At 48.5% G+C, this 19,274-nt stretch overlaps 1 protein-coding gene and 1 long non-coding RNA gene across 4 annotated transcripts; one reads left to right on the forward strand and one right to left on the reverse strand.

Moving 5' to 3' along the window:
- Positions 1–508: 508 nt before the first annotated feature.
- Positions 509–10,153, reverse strand: LOC311605941 (disks large homolog 5-like). Of its 3 annotated transcripts, none has more exons than XM_084796775.1 (8): positions 7,971–8,242; positions 7,669–7,831; positions 6,475–6,606; positions 5,677–5,860; positions 3,426–3,541; positions 2,789–2,885; positions 1,823–2,590; positions 509–1,190 (listed from the first exon to the last, which is right to left on the reverse strand). In XM_084796775.1, exons 1-6 carry the CDS (start codon positions 8,014–8,016, stop codon positions 2,798–2,800), a joined length of 729 nt encoding a protein of 242 aa, XP_084652901.1. In that variant the 5' UTR covers positions 8,017–8,242; the 3' UTR covers positions 509–1,190; positions 1,823–2,590; positions 2,789–2,797. The 3 variants fall into 3 exon arrangements, with proteins under 3 accessions (XP_084652901.1, XP_084652899.1, XP_084652900.1); XM_084796773.1 differs by lacking the exon at positions 7,971–8,242 and adding an exon at positions 10,002–10,153 and having other exon boundaries at positions 851–1,190; XM_084796774.1 differs by lacking the exons at positions 509–1,190; positions 7,971–8,242 and adding an exon at positions 10,002–10,153 and having other exon boundaries at positions 1,433–2,590.
- Positions 10,154–16,519: 6,366 nt separating this feature from the next.
- On the forward strand, positions 16,520–18,189 carry LOC311605942. The gene is made up of 4 exons (XR_014782123.1): positions 16,520–16,626; positions 16,721–16,848; positions 17,012–17,106; positions 17,459–18,189. It is a non-coding gene; the product is annotated as an uncharacterized lncRNA (long non-coding RNA).
- Positions 18,190–19,274: the final 1,085 nt, after the last annotated feature.

Raw genomic sequence — 19,274 nt, forward strand, 5'->3', positions numbered from 1 at the left:
ACAGCTGTGGAGAATGCACTGTCCCTTGGCTAGATCCGAGTAGAGATTCAATGTTTAATGCATGTATTGTCCTTGGCTGGTGCAGTAGTTTGAGCAGACCTTTTCAAGATGAGTGTAGCCATGCCTCTTTGGGGTTTGGTACTAGTCTTGGGTGAAACATGTCTTTCAAACTCTCTTGACTGCACTCCATTAACATATCTTTGATGACCTACCAGGACAAGCACCAGTCTACACTCTCAGACCTCTCCTGGATGCCCAGCAACCCTGGCTGTGCCTCAGCCCTTCTGTGAAGCCCTCAGGTACATATTCAGCACAAGGGACCCTGCTCTCTGTGCTTCCCTTGTCTACCTGGGCCACAGCCTGGGCCACAGCCTGGGCCACAGCCTATCCTCAGCTCAAATCTTTCCATCCCAGATGAGGTAAACATTTCAAAGTTCATCTTCTTGATGTCTTCCAATTATTTCATAGAATACAATCTCTAGCATGCAAAGGCTTTTTCTCAGAAACCCACAGGTTTTGGGTTTTTTTTTTCATTTTACACATGCATCCTGCACATAGCAACGCTTGTGTGGATACCGTGTTTCTTCCTCTACTCTGAACTGGCTCCTCAGTGTTCTGCACTTAACACTTTTTTCCATTCACAAGTCTGTGCTATTCACATTAAGCTGCTGACAGTGAAGTTTCTTAGGTCCTTAGCTTGAAGAACCATCAAAGCTCTTACAGCCCCTACACAGTTATGTCCAATAATGACCTGGGCCAAACCAAGGTGGTGACCTTGAGAACTGAGCAACTACAGCCGTACAGGGTCTAATTTGTGCCAGTAGAAATCTCTGAAATGCTTTTTTACAGTGGGATTCACTTGTTTTCAGGTCAGTCAGCTTAAACTTTACAATGTAAGCATCCGTCTTTCACAGAATGCTTTATCGAGAGAGGAACAGGAATCCTGAATTCCGTGACACTGGGTTTAACTTACGTGTGGAGTTAACTTCGTATCCTGGATAAACCCTGCATGCCGCACACAGTGGAGAACCAGTCACAGATGTATAGGCTGCGTGGGAATCTAGAGTAGTAGTTCCTGGCAACTCAAGCTCCACGTTTTTGCAGCACACATCTTCAACGATAGCATGGCCTCCTCTCTTTTTACACGCTTCTTTAGCAAACCTTTAAAATCCCACCGTGTGCTGACACCTCTGGGGAACAGATCAACCACATAATATCCACCATTATTCTCTCCACTGGGACTCAGTGGATAATTTGTGGTCCCCCCCCTTTTTTTCCCCAAAAACTCCACAAATGTTGATTGCTCTGAAAACTCAAATTTATCTTTGATCTTGATGTTTTGGCCATCTGGGTTTCATGCCCAGTCCTCATCAGCTGCAGGCACAGCACTGGTGGCAGCTCAGGCCACACTCCCTGAAGGGTCTATTTGTGGCCACACCTAGATGTTGTACCCTCGTATGATGCCCAGTGATTTTCATGTATCTTTCCTTTATACCCAGCTGGATCTGATCAGAATCTACAGAGCTTCGAGCCCACCGCTTTGCACTGGATGTGGTTGCCACACTGCCTCTGGGTAATCCTGGAACAGCATCTTTTAAAGGATGCTTTTTTTTTTTAAACTGACCTCACACTATCTGGCAATGGTGGACACGGCTCTCAAGCGCCGTACTATCTGAAGTTTCCCAGCCACATGATTGTTAGAACCTACTGGGCATGAGCTTAGCATTGTGTGGTGGTCCCTGGAGCACTCTTCATGGCCATAAAGAAGCTTAGCACCCACTGCTGATGCACTATACACAGCCTGTGATACACAGCCTTTTACCTGTGAAAAGGATAGTCTTCAGCAGGCCGATTCTGTAATGTGTTGGTCCCTGTTTGATTGTTTCAGACAACATAGGCCTGTGAGTGTGGGGAGCATCTGTCTGCCCCAAACTGCCAGCTGTCTTCTGCAAACTCATTGTCAGAGCCAGGCACTTCAGTCCAGGCTTAAAACAGAAGAGAACAGCCATTTTCCTTATTGGAGAAAAAAACTGACTAATATAACCCACAAGGCACTGCCGTCATCTCTGAAGAGCACTAACGTGAGCATCACATGGGTGTGACATGGAGCAGCTTCAACACTGTACTAGAGAAAGAATATGACGCCTTGGGGGGTGGTGTGTCTGGATAACCGTGTGGCATCAACACAGTCTTCCACAACAGATTTCTTCCCACATGTGGAGAGCTGAGGACTCAGTCAGCTTGCCACAGCCCCTGGTAGAGTAACTCTTGCTCAGCAACATGTCCTGCATGTTCTTGTGCCCCTCACCGAGACCACTTGCTGATGAGTGTCGGGGTTCTGAGTAATTCTTGTCTCAGGTTTTCTGAATTTCTAGATCATTTTTGATGCTTTCTTTTCTCCTGTTATAGTGAGCCAACAGACACATTGATAAGATCGGGGCTGCATCCCCTAGGAGGGTGGATGGTGTTTGCTTCATTAGTGAGTTCACAATTCCAGGGCGTTTTTCTGAGGAGGCCTGGATTCTAGTTAGAGAATGTTGCTTTCAGGTTGTCTGTGGCTATTTTGGCCTCTTCAGTTCTCTCACAGGTGCTGTCAGAGAGGAAATGGCAATCAGTCAGACATAGAAGCACTCATGCTGTGCCACCTGCTAGATAAATCAGGGCCCATGGACACTAAGGAAACCAAAGTCAAGGCAGAGAGCCCACCCTGAGATTGCCCCCCTGAGGATGGGATGGGATGAGATGGGATGGGATGGGATGAGATGGGACGGGATGGTGGCTCACTTGCCTGGCACACCTAGTGCTCCTGCTGCAGCACCTCTGTCTGCAGGGAGCTCTCGCCCTGGGCTGTGGCCAGTTTCACATCACACTGGAGTATTTCAGACCTAGGGGAGGAAGGAACACAGGCCTGGTGAGGGCTTGCCATGTCAGCAGCTCTTTTCACCTCCACAATCCAGCATGATCATTCCTTGCAGCTACAGCACATGGATGTGCACTGCAGAGAGCCGGTAACCACCAGGAGTGTGCTGCCCGCTAATCTGCCCTAGCATAGGAACTGACCTCTACAGGTGATGTTTCTTAGGGAAACACAGTGGCATTGGGCTCACTGTCTTCCACAAGTGATGCTCACCCTGGTAGGTATGGGACTAGGAGTATTTGTGGGGAGACCTAGGAAACAAGGTACTTAGATCATACCTACGAGAGAGGTCAGGAGGGAGGGGGGTGCACAATCCCCAGAAACACTAAAGATCAAACACTGTTTCCTGGACAGAAGTTCCTGGTGACTGGACCAGCACAATATTCTGAGGTGTTCTTTCCCTGGCTGAGGCTGAGTGGCACACAGATGGCGGGGAGCCCAGAAAGACAGAGACACAGGGACAGGCAGCCCACCTGGCTCCAACCCTCCTCCCAACCTGGTCTCCTACCTCATCTCAGAGACATCACACTGATGCTGCATCTTTTCTGCCGAGCCCCTTTGCTGGATGCCCAGTTTGTTCTGCTTCAGCGGGTCCTGCAGTCTTTCCTCCAGTCCTTCCTGTGCCTGCTCATTAGAAGATTGTGTTCTCAGTGGAGTGGTGTATGTGCACACACAAAATCTCCTGAACACACAGAAGTAAATGTGTGCACACATACAAGCACACTGCATTGCAGACACATATTTAGCTCTCCATGTAATGATAATATTAGAGATCACCAGGGATACTATGGAGGAGGAAGTCAACTTTCCTTGGAGGGGATAAGAATATAGTGGACATGTGACATAGACAGCCCAGTCAGTGAAGGGTTTGTCCTGTAACTTTAATAGAGAGACAGGTAGACTGCTGGGGTCCTGGTCTATGAGTTAAGCCTCATTCACAAGTTCGCAAGGCTGTCAGTGTTGGCTTGGTCCCCTGCGCGTGACCACTGGATCATGGTGGACCAGCTTCTAGCTCTTCCTCACTCTTCCAAGGTGAACAGCTTCTCCAAATGGAGCTCCCTTAGCTATAGTCTGTCTCATTATGGGCCAAAAGAATAAGCCCAGGAAACTAGAAAATCTCCATAACCAGGAGCCAGAATAAACCTTTTCTGCACGTAATTTGATTGCATCAGGGATTTTTTGAGTAACAGGCTGGCTAAAAGATGGCCAAATGGTTGCATGTATTATTTCATGAGCAGCAATATTCCACAGAAGGCCTGGACCACATTGCTCTTTTTTACTCATCTACTGATGGACATCCAGATAGGTTCTACTTTGGGGATGCTCTGAGGAGTTCTGCTGCCATCCTGATGCCCCCGAGTTCCACTTGGCTTTGGAATGGCTGGGCCACCTGAAGATCATAGCTCAGCTTTCTGAAAAAGTGTCCATGGCTTCTCACAAGGCTACCGCATTTTATAGCATGAGCAATGTCTGAGGGTCCTCATTTCTCCCAACCCTCCTTGAGGTTGATTTTAACTCAGAGTCAATGGCTTTGAACACAAGCAGATGCTGAGTGCTGCAGACACAGCGCAGGGTGAGTGCTTTAGAGCGCCATGAGTCTAAGGGGGGCTGTACTGAGACAGCCCTGTTCTCACACCTCAGCATGCCTGTGAGCTTCTGATGACCCGAGATGCAGCAGCAAGCAACTCAGAATCTCCCAGAAAATAAGACCCACGCCCAACTCCAAGGCCATGGTTTACTGAGCCAGGTTCAGCAAAGGTGGAAAGAAAGTGGCTGAAGGCGATGATGATGACAGCAGGATGCAGGGAGACAAAGCAAGCCGCCTGAAGATCCAGTGTGCAGTCAGTATTCACCAAGAGAGAGAGGGGCACAGAGCCTTAGCCAGCCTTTTCTATCAGGCACCTTGATCAGCCACAGCAGCCTCCTCTGCACATAATGTGCCCCACTCCTTTGCTTTCCTCCAAAGAATATTTTGCAGATTAATAGCTCTGCCTCTACAAACACCTGAAACTCTTCTGAATTTGCCTCAGTTTTTGTTCCAGGGAGTCAGGTGGGCATGCAGAAATAATTGTCAGCTACATATGTTTGATCCATGCAAAGTGAACTGACACACTTTCTCCTTTAAATTTAGGATGTCCCATGAGCAAGTGAACATACATATATGCAGAAAAACACACAAATGCACACATGCACATATAAGAGCCCACACCTACAAGCACACAGAAACACCCCTACTCAAACATGCAAAACAGGCAGACACATGCTCACTCACACCTAGGCACATGTGTGTGCACTCATGAGCGTGCACGCACACACACACACACACACACACACACACACACACTCCTTTGGCATTTGTACTGGACTCTAATCCTGCAAGCTCCTCCTTCCTGTGACCTCACATGACCCCTGCAAAGCAAATGAGCTACAGACCTCTGACCTCATCCCTCAGAGCTCTGTGCTACTCCCTAAGTGGCTCTGCACACAGCACCCCTCCTATCATAATGGCATGTGGGTGTGTAATGTGTGCTGAACCAGACTTTCTCAATGCACTGCAATGTCTGGCAGAGCAGGACGGTTTGCTTGTCAATTATCCACTTTCTCCAAAGAGTCTGACTCTGCTCAAAGACTTGGAAATGGCCATAGAAATGAACAGTTACATGAGATGCAGGTGAACGGCAGGGTGGGTGGATGGTTACATGGGCGTGTCTGTTTACGGTGTGACAGGTGGGCAGCTTGCCCCTGCTGCCTCAGCCTACCTGCGGCTGCTTGGCAGAGCGGCTGTAGATCTTCTCACCGGCCTCCTCATGGAGCCTCTTTGTCTCCTCACAGGCCTGTTGCAGCACAATCTGTTCCCGCTGCAGCTTTCTGATCTCCACTCTTGAAGTGTCTATTTCCTGCTTCAGCTGAGCCCGTTCACTCAGGCGCCGACTGTGAAGGATTCTGAGCCACAACCAAAATATGATGAGTGCCAGCCAACCTTTATCTGCGCCCCCCCTTTCAAGGACCATCATCCCTGCAAGGTCCAGAATCCCCCAGAGAGCCCCAGACTTGGGCCCGTAGTACCACCTAGACGGAGGCCAAATTCTGAGAACAGCCAGAAACCAGAAAGACTCAAAGTCCTTCTGAAAACCTTGACACCAAAGGGATCCATGTACCTTCCAGAAAAGGAAGTGGCCCCCGCCCTGTTATTATCTTTCCATGTTATTGGGAAAATATCAGCAGAGAGAGGGCAAACACCCTCTGAGAGAGGACTAGAGACCCAACAGGAGTGCAAGCTGTCCATGGTCCCACAGAAACCGGCTGTGAATCCCCTGCCAGTGCCTCAGTGGCTCTGGGCTGTCTGACAACCCCCTCATGGTGCAAACCTTCCTGAGGCAGGCAAGACAGTGCTATAAAGGGATCACAGTCTCCTCACACTTAGCAACACTGAGTCCAGCAGCTACAAGGCAGGCTGCTTGCTAAGAGAGAGACAGGCTAGAACCAGAGCTTAAAGACAAAGAAAAGTAGAAGCAGTCCCTCCAAGTGCTGGGGTCCCAGCCAAGTCAGTCACTCACCGGCAGGATTCCATCTCCTCGGTAAGCTTCTTGCACTTGTCCAAGGCCTCACTTAACTCCTTTGGCAATTTCTTCAGGCCTATCATCGTCTTCTGATGTTCCGTTTTCAACATCTCAAATTCAGAAGTCCGCCTGTAGTAGGACATTGCCCCAGGATCAAAGAACCCCATGAATACAGACCTCAATGGTCCTATGAATTCAGGCTGCAGCCTGCACTACCCTGGCCGAGGAGATGCCACATCCTGACTTCTATGTACTGGGACATCATGGTGCTTATTAAACTTACTATATTTCCCCAGGCCAGCAGAAGCAGGGCACTCAAACAGAGGGAGCCAGGCTGCAGGAATTCTCTCAGTGGCCCTGAAGAAATGGTCTAGCCCTCTGTGAAGCTCCCAGGAGCCTGTGCACAGGTCTAAGCCCACTACAAATTTGTAATGACATTTATTCTGTTTCAGAGCAGGGATATTTGATCCTGGGTTCAAATTTCTACACAGTTGCCCAGAATTTATGATCAGTATTTCTAAGGAAGCATCTTTGTAACTTCCCAGGAGATTCCTATACGCCACTAAGGTGAGCACAGGGGCAAGAGCTGTGCTGCTCAATGTGGGGCTCCCTGGCCTCAGCACTGGTGTAACCTGGAAACTGTGAGATTGGAAAATCATCAGGCTCAATCAACAGCCACCGACTCCCAGGATCTGGAGGGAATCCACACAGTGACCATATAACATAGTGCGCGCGCGCGCACACACACACACACATGCACAATTAGGATGCCAAGCAATTATAAGTGAGGTGGCATTGCCTCAGAATATAATGAACATGAGCAGCGTGGTGCAGTGATGAGTACCAGGCCATTCAGTCTCCCACTGAGCGGCACCAAGTGGTACCAGGCCCCTCCAGCTGCTGCCAGGAGCATCCAGAATCCAAGCACCTGCCGGTCAGGTACAAACACCATAAACTCAGAGCGATTCAGGATTCACTTTGTGCTTTACATTGGAGGAAGCGTGGGAAGCCCCTGTCCCCATCTTAACTCCTAACCCATGCTTCAAGTTCTACATCTCAGATGCACTCAGGAAAATTAGTATGGGCACGAGGACACCCTGAATGAAGGTGCAGCCTCCTGTGATGTGAGCAAACCTGAGGCTGACACCGAGGGATCAAGACAGTCTACAGAGAAGTGGGCAAAATGACTACCTCTTGTTCAAATCCTTGTCAGCGCAGCGAGCGAGGATTAAACGCAGCTCATCCCTTTCACAAGTCATCCTCCGAAGCTGAAGCGTCAGTCCCTCCAGTTTGTCCATCTCCTGCTCCTGCTCGGTGATGGTGGAGGCTTGGGATGATGCCTTCCCAGTAGACCCTGCAGGTGGACAAACACAAGGGAACGTGCCTGGTTGATGGCCCAGGGCCAGGAGAGACCATGTTGATTCCCAGGAAGCAGCCTGAGGAGGCGGGAACGGTAGGTTCCCAGGGAAGGGCAGAAAGTGCAGGGAAGTTACCATCAAGCTGGTCTATAAAGGCATTTTCAGTGGAAAAATCAAGCATGTCACAGTTGTAGGAAGAGTATGCGGTGTGTCACTGTGTCACCCCTCCATGGAGTCTGTGTGACAAATACTACACAGGCCTGAGGCTAAGACCTCCAAAAAGGGGAGAGTCTCCTGGGCTGGTTGATAGTCCTGCCAGCTTTTCTCTCACTGTGCTGGGGACCTAGTGTTTCTACTGTAACTGTACTTCACTCTCTAAGTAGGACTCCTCAAGCGTAACCATGGTCGCTAGGAGACCCTGACTCAGGGCTGCAGCCAGCGACCGTCCAGGTCCGGACTAGTTCTCCTTCACTTCCACTTATTTTTAAAAAATGACTAGAAATTAATCATTAGTTGATAAGTTATACTGTGGTCTACAAAGAAATGGAGTATTTCAAAAGACTCCAGGTAGTGGCACTCAAATATCAGAAGAGTGAACTAAAGAAAAGGAAAAAATACTGTCTTGGCACACAGGTGCTGGGCACAAGTTTCGTTAGGGAGAGAACATTGACCCTGGGCAGAGGGAGCACAGGCATATTGATGTCAAGCCAGTAACTTAGAAGTGAAGATGTCTCTGCTGTGAGTCCTGTATTGTTTCATTTAAAGCTGTAATTCAAATTATGACAAGACAATAACTTCACATTCTGTACCTGTATCTGTATGCTTGATTGCTCACTGACTTCTGTGAATTTGCTCTGTGGGGAAATGCTATGAGAAAAATGTAACCAAAAAGCCCCTGCTTTCAAAAATGTATATAATGCTAGACAGCTTGCTTTAAAAATACACTCAGATGAAAACTCAAACTTGAGTTGCCTCTGTCTGTCAATGCCTTATCTCGTGTACACCGACGCTCCAAGAACTCCCATTTTCAGAGAGCTATCCCCGACTGAGCTGTCTGTGACATCACTGCTATGGGGTGTCACCCGGAGCTACATACTAGCCAAAGTCCTCGCTCTATAGTCTCCACTGAAAATGCACATGCCCTTAGGAGAAGGTGACACAGGCGACAATGCACATGCCCTTAGGAGAAGGTGACACAGGCAGCTTTAAGTGCAATGTCACTGGAGCATGAGTAGGGCAGGCAAAGGGCACAGGGGAAGAGATGTTGAAGGTGCCTCTGCCCTACAGATTGACCAGAGCCCCACTTCACATTTTAAACTTACTGACAGCTCTGGAAATGAGGAGCTGGCACCACACTCAGCCTGAAGTGTAAATTCTCCAGAAATCTGGACTGTGGCTTCAGAAGTGTGCATGGTGGAACCCAGGACAAAGAGGGGGGTGTGGAGATCTATGTCTTTCGAATGTTTATCATACTAGCAAGACATGCTAGGCGTGGCTGGCTATGTCAGGATGATCCAATGCTAGAGGTCAAGGGACACTGCATGCCCTACACCACTTCATCTGAGCCCAAGCCGGGAGCCCTGAAGGGGGTTCTGTAAGTAAACTGATAGATGAGACTTTGCCCAAGCTGGTTCTGAAGGCTGAGACTTGGTTCTTCTTCTTTGTGGATGATGTCAAGTCTCCAATCTCCTTATAAGGAGGTGGGTGTCTCCTAGTCAGCTGGGTTCTTCCCCCTCCCTGCACAGGCTGACCCAGGGGACAGCCTCCTCAAACTCACTCCCAGGATGCAGCTTGGCCTCAGAGGCCTCAGCATGTGCTTTCAGAAGCCAGGAGAAGATTTATGCTGTCCACAAGCAGTCAGGTAGGGTAAAGATGCCTAAGTCACTTGCTGGATCTTTCAGACTTGTGTTAGTGGAGATGCCACGCAGGGGGCAGAACATGGTCACCAGATTAACAAAGCCATCCTCATTGACAGCCCAGGAAGACCCAGAGCTGGCAGGATGAGGCCTGCTTCTTAGGAACCCAGAGAAAAGGGTAGACCTCCTGCCTCCCAGAAGCTCCCACTTTTAAGGCCTTTTATTGAAAGGCCTAACTCAATGTCTCCTCCTCCAGGAAGCTCCCCCTTCCCTGCCCAGGACTCGCTGCGCCTTCCCCGGGATCATTTACTTCTTGTCCTGAACCAAGGCTGAAGGCCGTGCTCTTTCCAACTTTCTTTTGTTTCTCCGTTCTCTCTCCCAAATAACCTGCTCAGCATGTTGAAGGGTGAACCCTATCGATGCTGAGTGACTTCTCCACAGGCAGTTGGTATCTCCACAACAGTGGTGACATCACAGAGCATGCTAAAGCTCTCCAGGATACAATGGGTTCTCAGGAAAGGGACTGCTGCTGATGTCACTCAGAATTGCCCTGGCCTACCTGCTAACTAGCTCCTCTCAAATTCATCAGAGGGCAAGGTGTCCATTAAAGGAGCCTGTCCTGTGACACAGGGAAACACTTCAGCACTCCCTCCCTCCAAAGCCAGAGAGTCTTTCTGATTCAGGTGGATCTTTTTTCGCTATTTCGCCCGTGGGGATCTGAAGGCTCGCTTTCCAAACACTGCTCAGGAGTGGCCCCTCCCCTCCTCAAGGTTCACACTCAAGCTGAGAAATAAAGATGCTGAGAAATCAGATGAGGATAGTGGGGAGGAGGGATGACGGTTGCTCTGAGCGGAGCAAGCACTTGGGGAAGATGCTCATATTATTAGAGTTTAGGGACATGTAAAAAACAAACAGAAATCACACATGTGATGAAGAAAATTTCCCTCCTGAGTCTTATCAGAGCTCAATCCAGGCATGAGCTGTTAGTGAAGATGTGACTTCCTGTTCACAGGCTTGGCTGGAGACACCTGCACACTGGCTGGAGACACCTGCACACTGGGTCAACACAGGTGAGACCTAAGGCAGCATACAACCATCTAACAGAACATGTTGTATTTTGTAAAAGTAACTTCTATTTTTCCTGTTTCAGTAGTTGTCTGGGAGGGTTACTGCCTCCTTTTGCTCACCTGGGCCTAGTTCTGGAAGCTTCTAGCCTCTGTAAATGTAACCTAGGCCAAAATGTTCTCAATTTCTAGGCCTACTGCTTTATAAGTTCACCCTTATATGTTCTTTCTGAGCTCAGGCCTGGCTGGTTCAACTCAGCTGTTCTGGCTCAAACCCCTCTCCCAGCTGACTTATTCAATCTGGCTTCTCTCTTGGCCCAGAATTGCTCTGCTTGGCCTCAAACTAACTCACCCATCAGTTCTAATCTTCTGGCTTCTTCTCATTTTCTGACTCATTCCCTCTTCACCTGAGTTCTCTCCCTCCAACTCATCTCTCCATTCCTGTCCTGGTAATACTCCCTCCTCTCCTTAAAACTGCCTCTTAAGTAGCTTCCTTTTCTTCTCTCTTCCTGTGAGAGTTGGGCGTATCCTATTCTGACAAATAGTCTCTGATTGGTCACCTTTTCTGTCACTCAATTAGGCATCACTTTCAAGCATGGGTGTTTCCTTCCACAAACTAACTTCACCTCTTTTGGAATTAAAGGCATGTACCACCATGCCTGGAACTAAGCTTTTCTTTACCTGATACTTGCTCTATACCAGGCTGGCCGTGAACTCAGATCTGTTTGCCTCTGTCTCCTGAATTAAAGGCATGTTTTTATTCCATCCAGATCAAACAGGCTTGGAAGACCTTTGGATGTGATCTCTTGCCAGAACAACCATGTTCTGAACTGACATTCCTCTACAACTTCCCTCTTCTGTTCAGCTAAAATTTGTACACACTTTAATTTTTACAATAGAAACAATTATCAGTCCTACAATCTTCACAGTCTGAATGTCCTTGTGAAGACCCACTCAGCCACTGATGCGATGGTCCTCCCTAACTGCAGTCCTGGTCATCTGTCCTTCAGCAACAGCCCATTTCAGCATCAAGGTTTTCCAGTCTGCCAGTTGTGAGAGCATCTGAGAGAGCTGGTGTGCTGAGTCTGAACTCCCGTGCTCATCCAGCATGAAGCCTGCGGGCTGTGTGCTGCATCGTTAGTGTGCGCATTGGCTAGAGGAGACCACTGGCCTTCCTTCTTGTCGGTCTCTACCTTGTAGCAGGGTTTCTTCCCAAGTTAGCCTGATGGGGACTGGGGACTAGTCTCTGGACTGGGCTGTTGACCAGCGAGCTCTTGGGATCCTTTACATGTGCTTGCTCCTGTATGGAAGTCCATGCACGCCTGTGTGCAGCCCTCCACTAAACACCATCTTGTAATGAACAGGAGCTAGAAAGACTGGAGGAAAGGCTGCAGTGCACACGGAAGCAGAAGCAGCCGGCCATCCAGCAAAGACTCAGCCTTAAACCTGCAGCATCAGTGCCAGGTCCTCCAGATGAGGTAGGAGCCAAGCCGGGAGGAGAGGGTGAAGCTATCTGGGTCCCCTGTACCTTGGACCTCTGTCTTTTATGGGCTTCTGTTGACAGCAAAGCTAAGAGCCACTGCAGGGAAAGTACACCTCAAAGTACTGTGCTGGGCCAGTTAACAAGAACTTCTGTCCAGGAAACATTATGTCTGCTACTCTGTGTGTGTTGGGCATTGAAACTCCCTTCTGGGCTTCGTCATATGGTCTGAGCAGGCTATCCTTGAACTCTTGAAGGTCTGCTTGCTCCTGGTCTCCTAAGTGATGGGATCTCAAGTTGTGCGCAACCACACCTGACTGAAATTTTCTTGATATTAAACACATCTCTGTTGAGATCAGATTCCCTCCATTGAATACTGCTCCCTACAGCGGTTACCCATTTCTGTGAAAAGGGTTCTCTGGTTTCCAGGATGAAGCCAGGCAGTTGTCTCTGCTGCAGGGATGGTCAGGACCTTCACAGGAGCGTTCTGTAAGACACTCCCACAGAGAGCCAGGATGCAGTTTGCCAGCTCCAGCCCTAAGGAAAGCACAGGCTTCCCTTTGGTGCCTGAGCCTGTGCAGCACCATTGTTCTCAGGCTCACAACCCAATAAATGCTGCTGCAGCATGACAGGCTCCACCCTGCATGCCTCTTGGGTGCAAGGTGCCTCCTGAGCAGAGGGGCTGAGCTTGTTTCATGATCTCGTTCAGGTTGCCATGTCGCAAGGCTGTATTATGCCTATAAAATGATGTGGTCCATCCATAGCTCATCATGAGTAACGTGGATCTAGCTCATATGCTGTTGATGATGGTAGACTGCCTTTACAAAATGATGCCCGTGGGCAGGAGGAGAAAGTCTTACACTTCCTAGCAGAACAGAGATCGTACAGGACCCAGATCAAGTTCAGACACGTGTTTACGCTTGAAATGTCTAGGCCCAGCCACCGTGTGACTCTTACTTGTTGGAGTTACAATGACTTCAGTTAAAAGATCATGTTGACTGTCCAGTGCTGTTGAGGTTGTGGAGGGGACCATCCCGACAGCTGACACTGCAGGACTTCACCGGGTCTCTGTCTTTATTGTCTTCTTTTCCCCCAGGTTTGAAAAACTGCAGGGGGAAATGATCAGGAACTGGCCGCAGCCCAGAAGGAGAGCCTCCTGCAGAGGGAGCTGCCGCGTCAGGAGACACCTGCTGAGCGCCTTCCCCAGCAACCACAGAAATCCGGCATTGATATTCCTCCTCATGTTTGGTTTCCTCCTGGGAATAGGACCTAATTTAGCCAGTGAGCCAGGCTGGTTCTGAGTCTGATTCCCTTTCGTTTCTGACAGCACCCTTGAGAGAACTGAGGTGACTGCCTTGCCACTTAGTGTCACAGGCTGTTGGTCTGTGCTGCTATATTTGCAGTCAGAGAATGCTGCTGAGCATAATTTTTGTTTACATTTTATTTTTTTTTCTTTTGGTTGTTTACATTTTGGTTTTGTTATTGAAGTGTTATATCTTCTTGTTTTTGTTTTTAAATTTTTTATGCTGTTCACTCTTTATACTGACTGCCCTTTTAAAGTCTTTTTTTTTTTTCAAATGTGCTTTTCATGATTAAAAGTGCAATTCCCAATCTTCTTAAAATCTCTTAAGATCATCTTTGTTCAGGTGTCCCAGGCCACTCCTTAACCCCTAATCCACAGACAGAGATGGGCTGCAAGTTCCTGGCAGCCTGGACCACATACAGACTTTCAATCCAGACATGGGAGAAAGTGCAGCAGGGGCTTAGAAACTTGTGTGTGGACAGTGTGGCTTATTCCATGGACACATCCTTTATGACAGAAACTGTATCCATGCTGTCATGTATTTAGCTACCCCTAAGGTAGAGTGCTTTACAACACATATCCATTACTGGCCCTGTGGACCACATTGTTGAGATAAACACCTGTATTGCTCTCTTACTTTTCAGGAAATAAACATTCACTAATGGAGTATGACTGAAGTCATGAAACATAGGACAATGTGACTCAGTTGTCCTGCAATACAGCATTAGTGATAAGCACACAATAGAGATAATGACATTCCGAGTCATGTTTGAAATATAGCTTATTATAGATGCTTTGGGCTTTGACCATGGATTTGGTATGCTGTTTCTTTTTTGATTTTTGTTTTATTTTTATTTATGTGAATGGATGTTTTGCCTACTGTCTTTCTGTGCCTCACATGCATGCAGTTCTGGCAGAGGCCAGAAGAGGGAGCCAGATCCTCTGTTATAGATGATAGTCACCAGTCACCATGTGGCTTCTCTGAGAGAGCAGCAAGTGCTCTTAACCTATGAGCCATCACTCCATCCAGCTTCTGCGCTTGGCCTTTGTCCTTCCTGTACACGTCCTGCATTAGTTGGGGTGGATCACCCCCCCCCCCATCAAATGGATAAGTCTCTATAGATTTGTAGGACAGGTCAACGAGGCAGGCATGCTGATTGTCATAGAGTGACAGGCATCTCTGTAGGGCACTGCTCTCCCTGAGTTCCGGATCATGTAGCAGACAGCATCACATATGTTCAGTTTTGGAAGAGAGATCTCACCTCTCATATAGGATGACACTGTAGGTTACTCACATCTGATAACATTCAGGATTGAGATAACATGCCTGGAGGCTGGGGTGGGGAAATGAATCCTTCTTGGTGACAAGAAAACATCTCCAGCTACAGCGCATGGAGCCTGCAGCACAGGCCACATGTTTCTGGTGCAGAGCATGCATGTGCAAGCCTGGAACATAAGAGGAACATGGAAGCTGCCCCTTTGCCATGCAGATCCAAGAGTATATTGATGAAGTGTTTCTTCCAGGTGACTGCTTTATAACCTATGGAATGCATCTGACCCCCGAGACTGGATGGGAGTGAGAGAGTACAAATGTGAAGGGAGTAATCCCGTGGTCCTCAGACAGTTGCTAGGAAACCCTGAGAGGCTCAGCAGCCAGAGAAGTAGGGTAGAGGTGTTGGTTCCTCTCTGCCATAGGCCACCTTCTCTTCCTGAGCTCACAGAGTCACAGAAAGGGACATCTGTAGACTTGGCAGAAACTAGGTGAGGCTTGGTTTAGGCCGTACGACCAAGTTACTGTTATACTACGTGGGTCTCCCTGTCCATCTTAGTGTCTGGAAAGAGCCTGGGGCAGGCTGTGCCTTATTGACCTGTGGCTAATCAGCATAGTCCTTGGCTGTTTTGGTAAATGTGAACAGAATGGAAAATTAACCAGGCTTTTTTTTTTTCTTTTTTTTTACTGGCTCTTGTGCAGGTAGACAATAGTTTCATGTCAGTTTTTCCCAGGCTAAACTGTCCTTGGTGCACACTGTGAACTGAGGCCCTTCCTTTTCTTTCCCAGCTAGCTAAATATTCTCAGTCATGAAAGCATTGTGTCAGCCAATCTCAAGGACCAGTCTTGGGGTGGCCAGATGGCCACCCCAATATACTTACACAGCCAGCCCTGTAATTGTTGTGGATGATGAATGGAGTTCCAGACCTGAGATGTCACTCAATGGGAGAGTGTAGTTGCCTAGCAACCATGATGCCCTATGTGCAATCCTAGCCCTCGGGGAAGAAACATGAACAAACCAGTTATATCTGAAGTGTAGCCTACAACAAAAGGGGGGGTCTGCACAGAGCCTGTTAAGTCCTCCAGCCTCCAATCTCCACGGCTCCCTCCACTGTCTCCATTAGCTGACATGTATTTTCACTAAGGTGAGCATTCAATCCTGGGGTGGAAAGAATCTGTACGTTATCAATAAGACACATAACCGATTGTGTATGTGTGTGTGTGTGTGTGTGTGTGTGTACACAGAGGTTATAAATACAGATAAAGGGCTTGTGAAATTTCTTGGTGGAGGTGATGAGGTTAGGAGATGGCTCAGCCAGTAAAGACACTTTCTGTCAAGCCCAGAACCCTGAGTTCTTTCCTTGGACTCCACGTGGAGGAGAGAACAAACCTACCACAAATGTCCTCTGATCTTCATGTGTGTGTGCATGTGCATACGTGAACCCACCATGGCACTTACTAAGGACTTCATGCGTGTGTGCATGTGCATGCGTGAACCCACCATGACACTTAATAAGGACTTCATGTGTATGTGCATGTGCATGGGTGAACCCACCATGGCACTTAATAAGGACTCAAGACCATGGTGAAAATAACTGTCGAGGAAGACTGCAGACTTCTGGCACTAATGCCTTGTGGTGCCTTGTGGTGACAGTGAAATGGTGGCCCCTTCATCTATACCCTGAAACCTGGCAATGTGGCTGTTCTCACAGAGGCATCACCACCGTGGAGAAAAGGAAGAGATTATACACTGCAGTCCCCAAAGTGAGGCAAAGCCACAACTCAAGGAGAAGCAGCAAGGTTAGGGCAAGGTTAGAGGTCAGTGCTGTGGGCAAGGACTGTACTGCTAAGTGATTGGCCAGGTTTTTGCCGCAGCCCTCTCACCCCAGCTTTCCTTCTGTCCTCTCATCAGCTTGGTTGTAAAGGGTTACAGTTCCCTGAGCTGCTCTCTCCATGACCCAGACGCCACACAGCGCTCCTAGGTTCAGTGGATTCCTGGCGGACACTGCTGGCAACAGATCAAGCGCATTGTGTGCCCAGGTATTATGGACCCTGACACCCACCCAGGAGACTGGATGCCACCTAGTTCACTATAGCATTTCTGCCCTTGGCTCCTTGCCCCATCTGCAGCTCAGTAGAAGTGCTCTGTGCCCCTGACACGTCTGGGTAGCCTCACCTGTGCCCATGCCCCTTGCTTCCCTAGGAACAATGCCCACGGATGGGCAGAGGCTCCTGGTTACACATACCTGAACCAAACTGTGTGGGACCTGAGGAGTGCTTGTCACCTCACCTGTACTGGTTAGTACTGTGCCACATAGACTGGAGTAAGCCTAGCCAGGTGTCCTTGTTTCAACTGTGCATCAGTTGCCAAGGCATCTCCGTACATTTCTACGTGACACACTCATGTAAATATATTAGTATTTGTGCCATTTGAGGAGTTTGGGGCTGTTATTATTTTACTTTTGTTCCCAAGAAGCCGTAGACACCATGAAAGTTGGCCTCAAAGTGTCACCTGAAAAACTGGTTAAGGAATGTGGCCATTGGGACTCTGTACCTGAACTGATACTGAAGTGAGACCCAAACTCCCCCAAATGGTCTTCTATAGTTGCCTGGCTAACTGTTTTATTGTCTGCTTCTGTGTGTCTCTAAGAGCCAGTTTCCGGTGACAAAAGTCAATCCAGTCCCTGTGTCCTGCAGAAGCCTCACTGGAGCTTAGAGCCTCCTTAGATGACCTAGACGATGCACAGCTGCTCCAGGTCTCCTGCACTGCCTGTGATGTCATCCACACAAATTCCACATGGGAGCAGTCTATCCCAGGTCTCCTGCACTGCCTGTGCTGTCATCCACACACATTCCACATGGGAGCAGAGCCACCACCAGAGCCAAAGAATGCACAGCACTAAGACTCCTCAGTTCAGACAGACCCCAGCTGCACAGTAGAAGGTTCCGGAAGATGGAGGCCTTTGCCCAGACTGGAAACAGGAGGATTTTGGAACAGTAAAAAACAAAACAAAAACAAAAAGTAAACCTAACTAGAAAATGGCCTGTGAGGGGGCAGGCAGAAGACTTGCACAAATTCCTTAATCACTTCTCATGTTTCCAACTATTATTTCCTTTTGCCAGGAGCCCTTGGGATCTGGGGTCCATGCAGCACAAGAGAGCAATGAAAGTCACTGTCCAGGAGGCTTTGCTCCTGAGACCATGTCCCTTCTTGCTGTGTGTGCCCAGTGGAGCTGGCCTAGGGTCAGGATGCAATGGCCATGGCCACAGCTCCCTGCGTCTGGAGCACAGCTTTGGGCCTGTTCTCCTCTCCTGCCCACAGGGGTTACGGTAGTTGTCCTTGCTTCCTGGGCAGTGAGGTGATAAAAATTAAGGATCTGATGTGTCTATTTTGTTCTGTGCACCTGAGGTTCATGTCTGTAATGGCCATGGGCTCTAATTCTCTCAATTCTCCAAGAAACAATAGTCTACTCTGGTGGGCTGGCACATGCCTTTAACACCATGGGAGGTAGAGGCAGGCAGGTCTCTATGAGTTTGAGGCCAGCCTGGCATACATAGTGTTCCAGGATAGCTCAACAGATGGATTGAATGATGAGAGAGAGAGAGAGAGAGAGAGACAGAGAGAGAGAGAGAGAGAGAGAGAGGTGACAAAAGAAAAAACAAAGACAAACTGTCACAAATTGAAGCAATACGCTTGAGAACATATATGTTATTCAGAGTTCTGATAGCTGATTTTCAAAGCTCTGAGATCAAGTCGCTAAGGAGCTCATGTGGCCACGGGTATTGGCATAAGCACGTGGTACACTTTTCGTTTATGATGGCATAGGCTTACTCTCTAGCCCAGGCTAGCTCTTCAACTCAAGATCCTAATGCCTCAGCTTTCCCATTGCTGAGATGGCAGGCTTGTACTAGCTGTACTGAGCTCCACACAGCAATCCCTGGCCTGTTACTTTTTTTTTTTAACCAAAGTCACAGTTTTCAAATGGAACTTAATTGGCCACGCATGGGGACAGACACCTGTGATTCTATCACTCTGTTCGTGGAGGAAGAAGAAAAGGCAAATCTATTCCACATAGGAAAGTCGTATAGTCAACTGGGCTTTGCAGTTCTGGACTCCGATATACAGGTGTTCTGGCTGCATCTACCAGGTGGAACTCTCACAGCGTCAGTGATGGGGAAATGCTTGCTGTTCCCCTACTTTAATGAGCTAGCCTGAGTCATAACAAATGATCCGGGCCATGAGCTCAGGTTAGCTCAGGCTTTCTATTCTAATTGGCATAGCCTCCTCCCCCATGAGACCCAGGAGAGCCACAGAGTTACACCTGTGTGTGTATACACAGCTGAGTCCGTGCAGAGTTCTCTGGGAAGAAGACACAGGCCTGATGAGACCCAGGAGCACAAACGCCCCCCTCAGCAAGGGGCAGAGGAATAGAGCAGGAGCAATGCCAGGCCGTTCTGCTTGTGAC

This window comes from Acomys minous (assembly GCF_964271855.1).
Source record: "Acomys minous genome assembly, chromosome: 9".
Taxonomy (NCBI): domain Eukaryota; kingdom Metazoa; phylum Chordata; class Mammalia; order Rodentia; family Muridae; genus Acomys; species Acomys minous.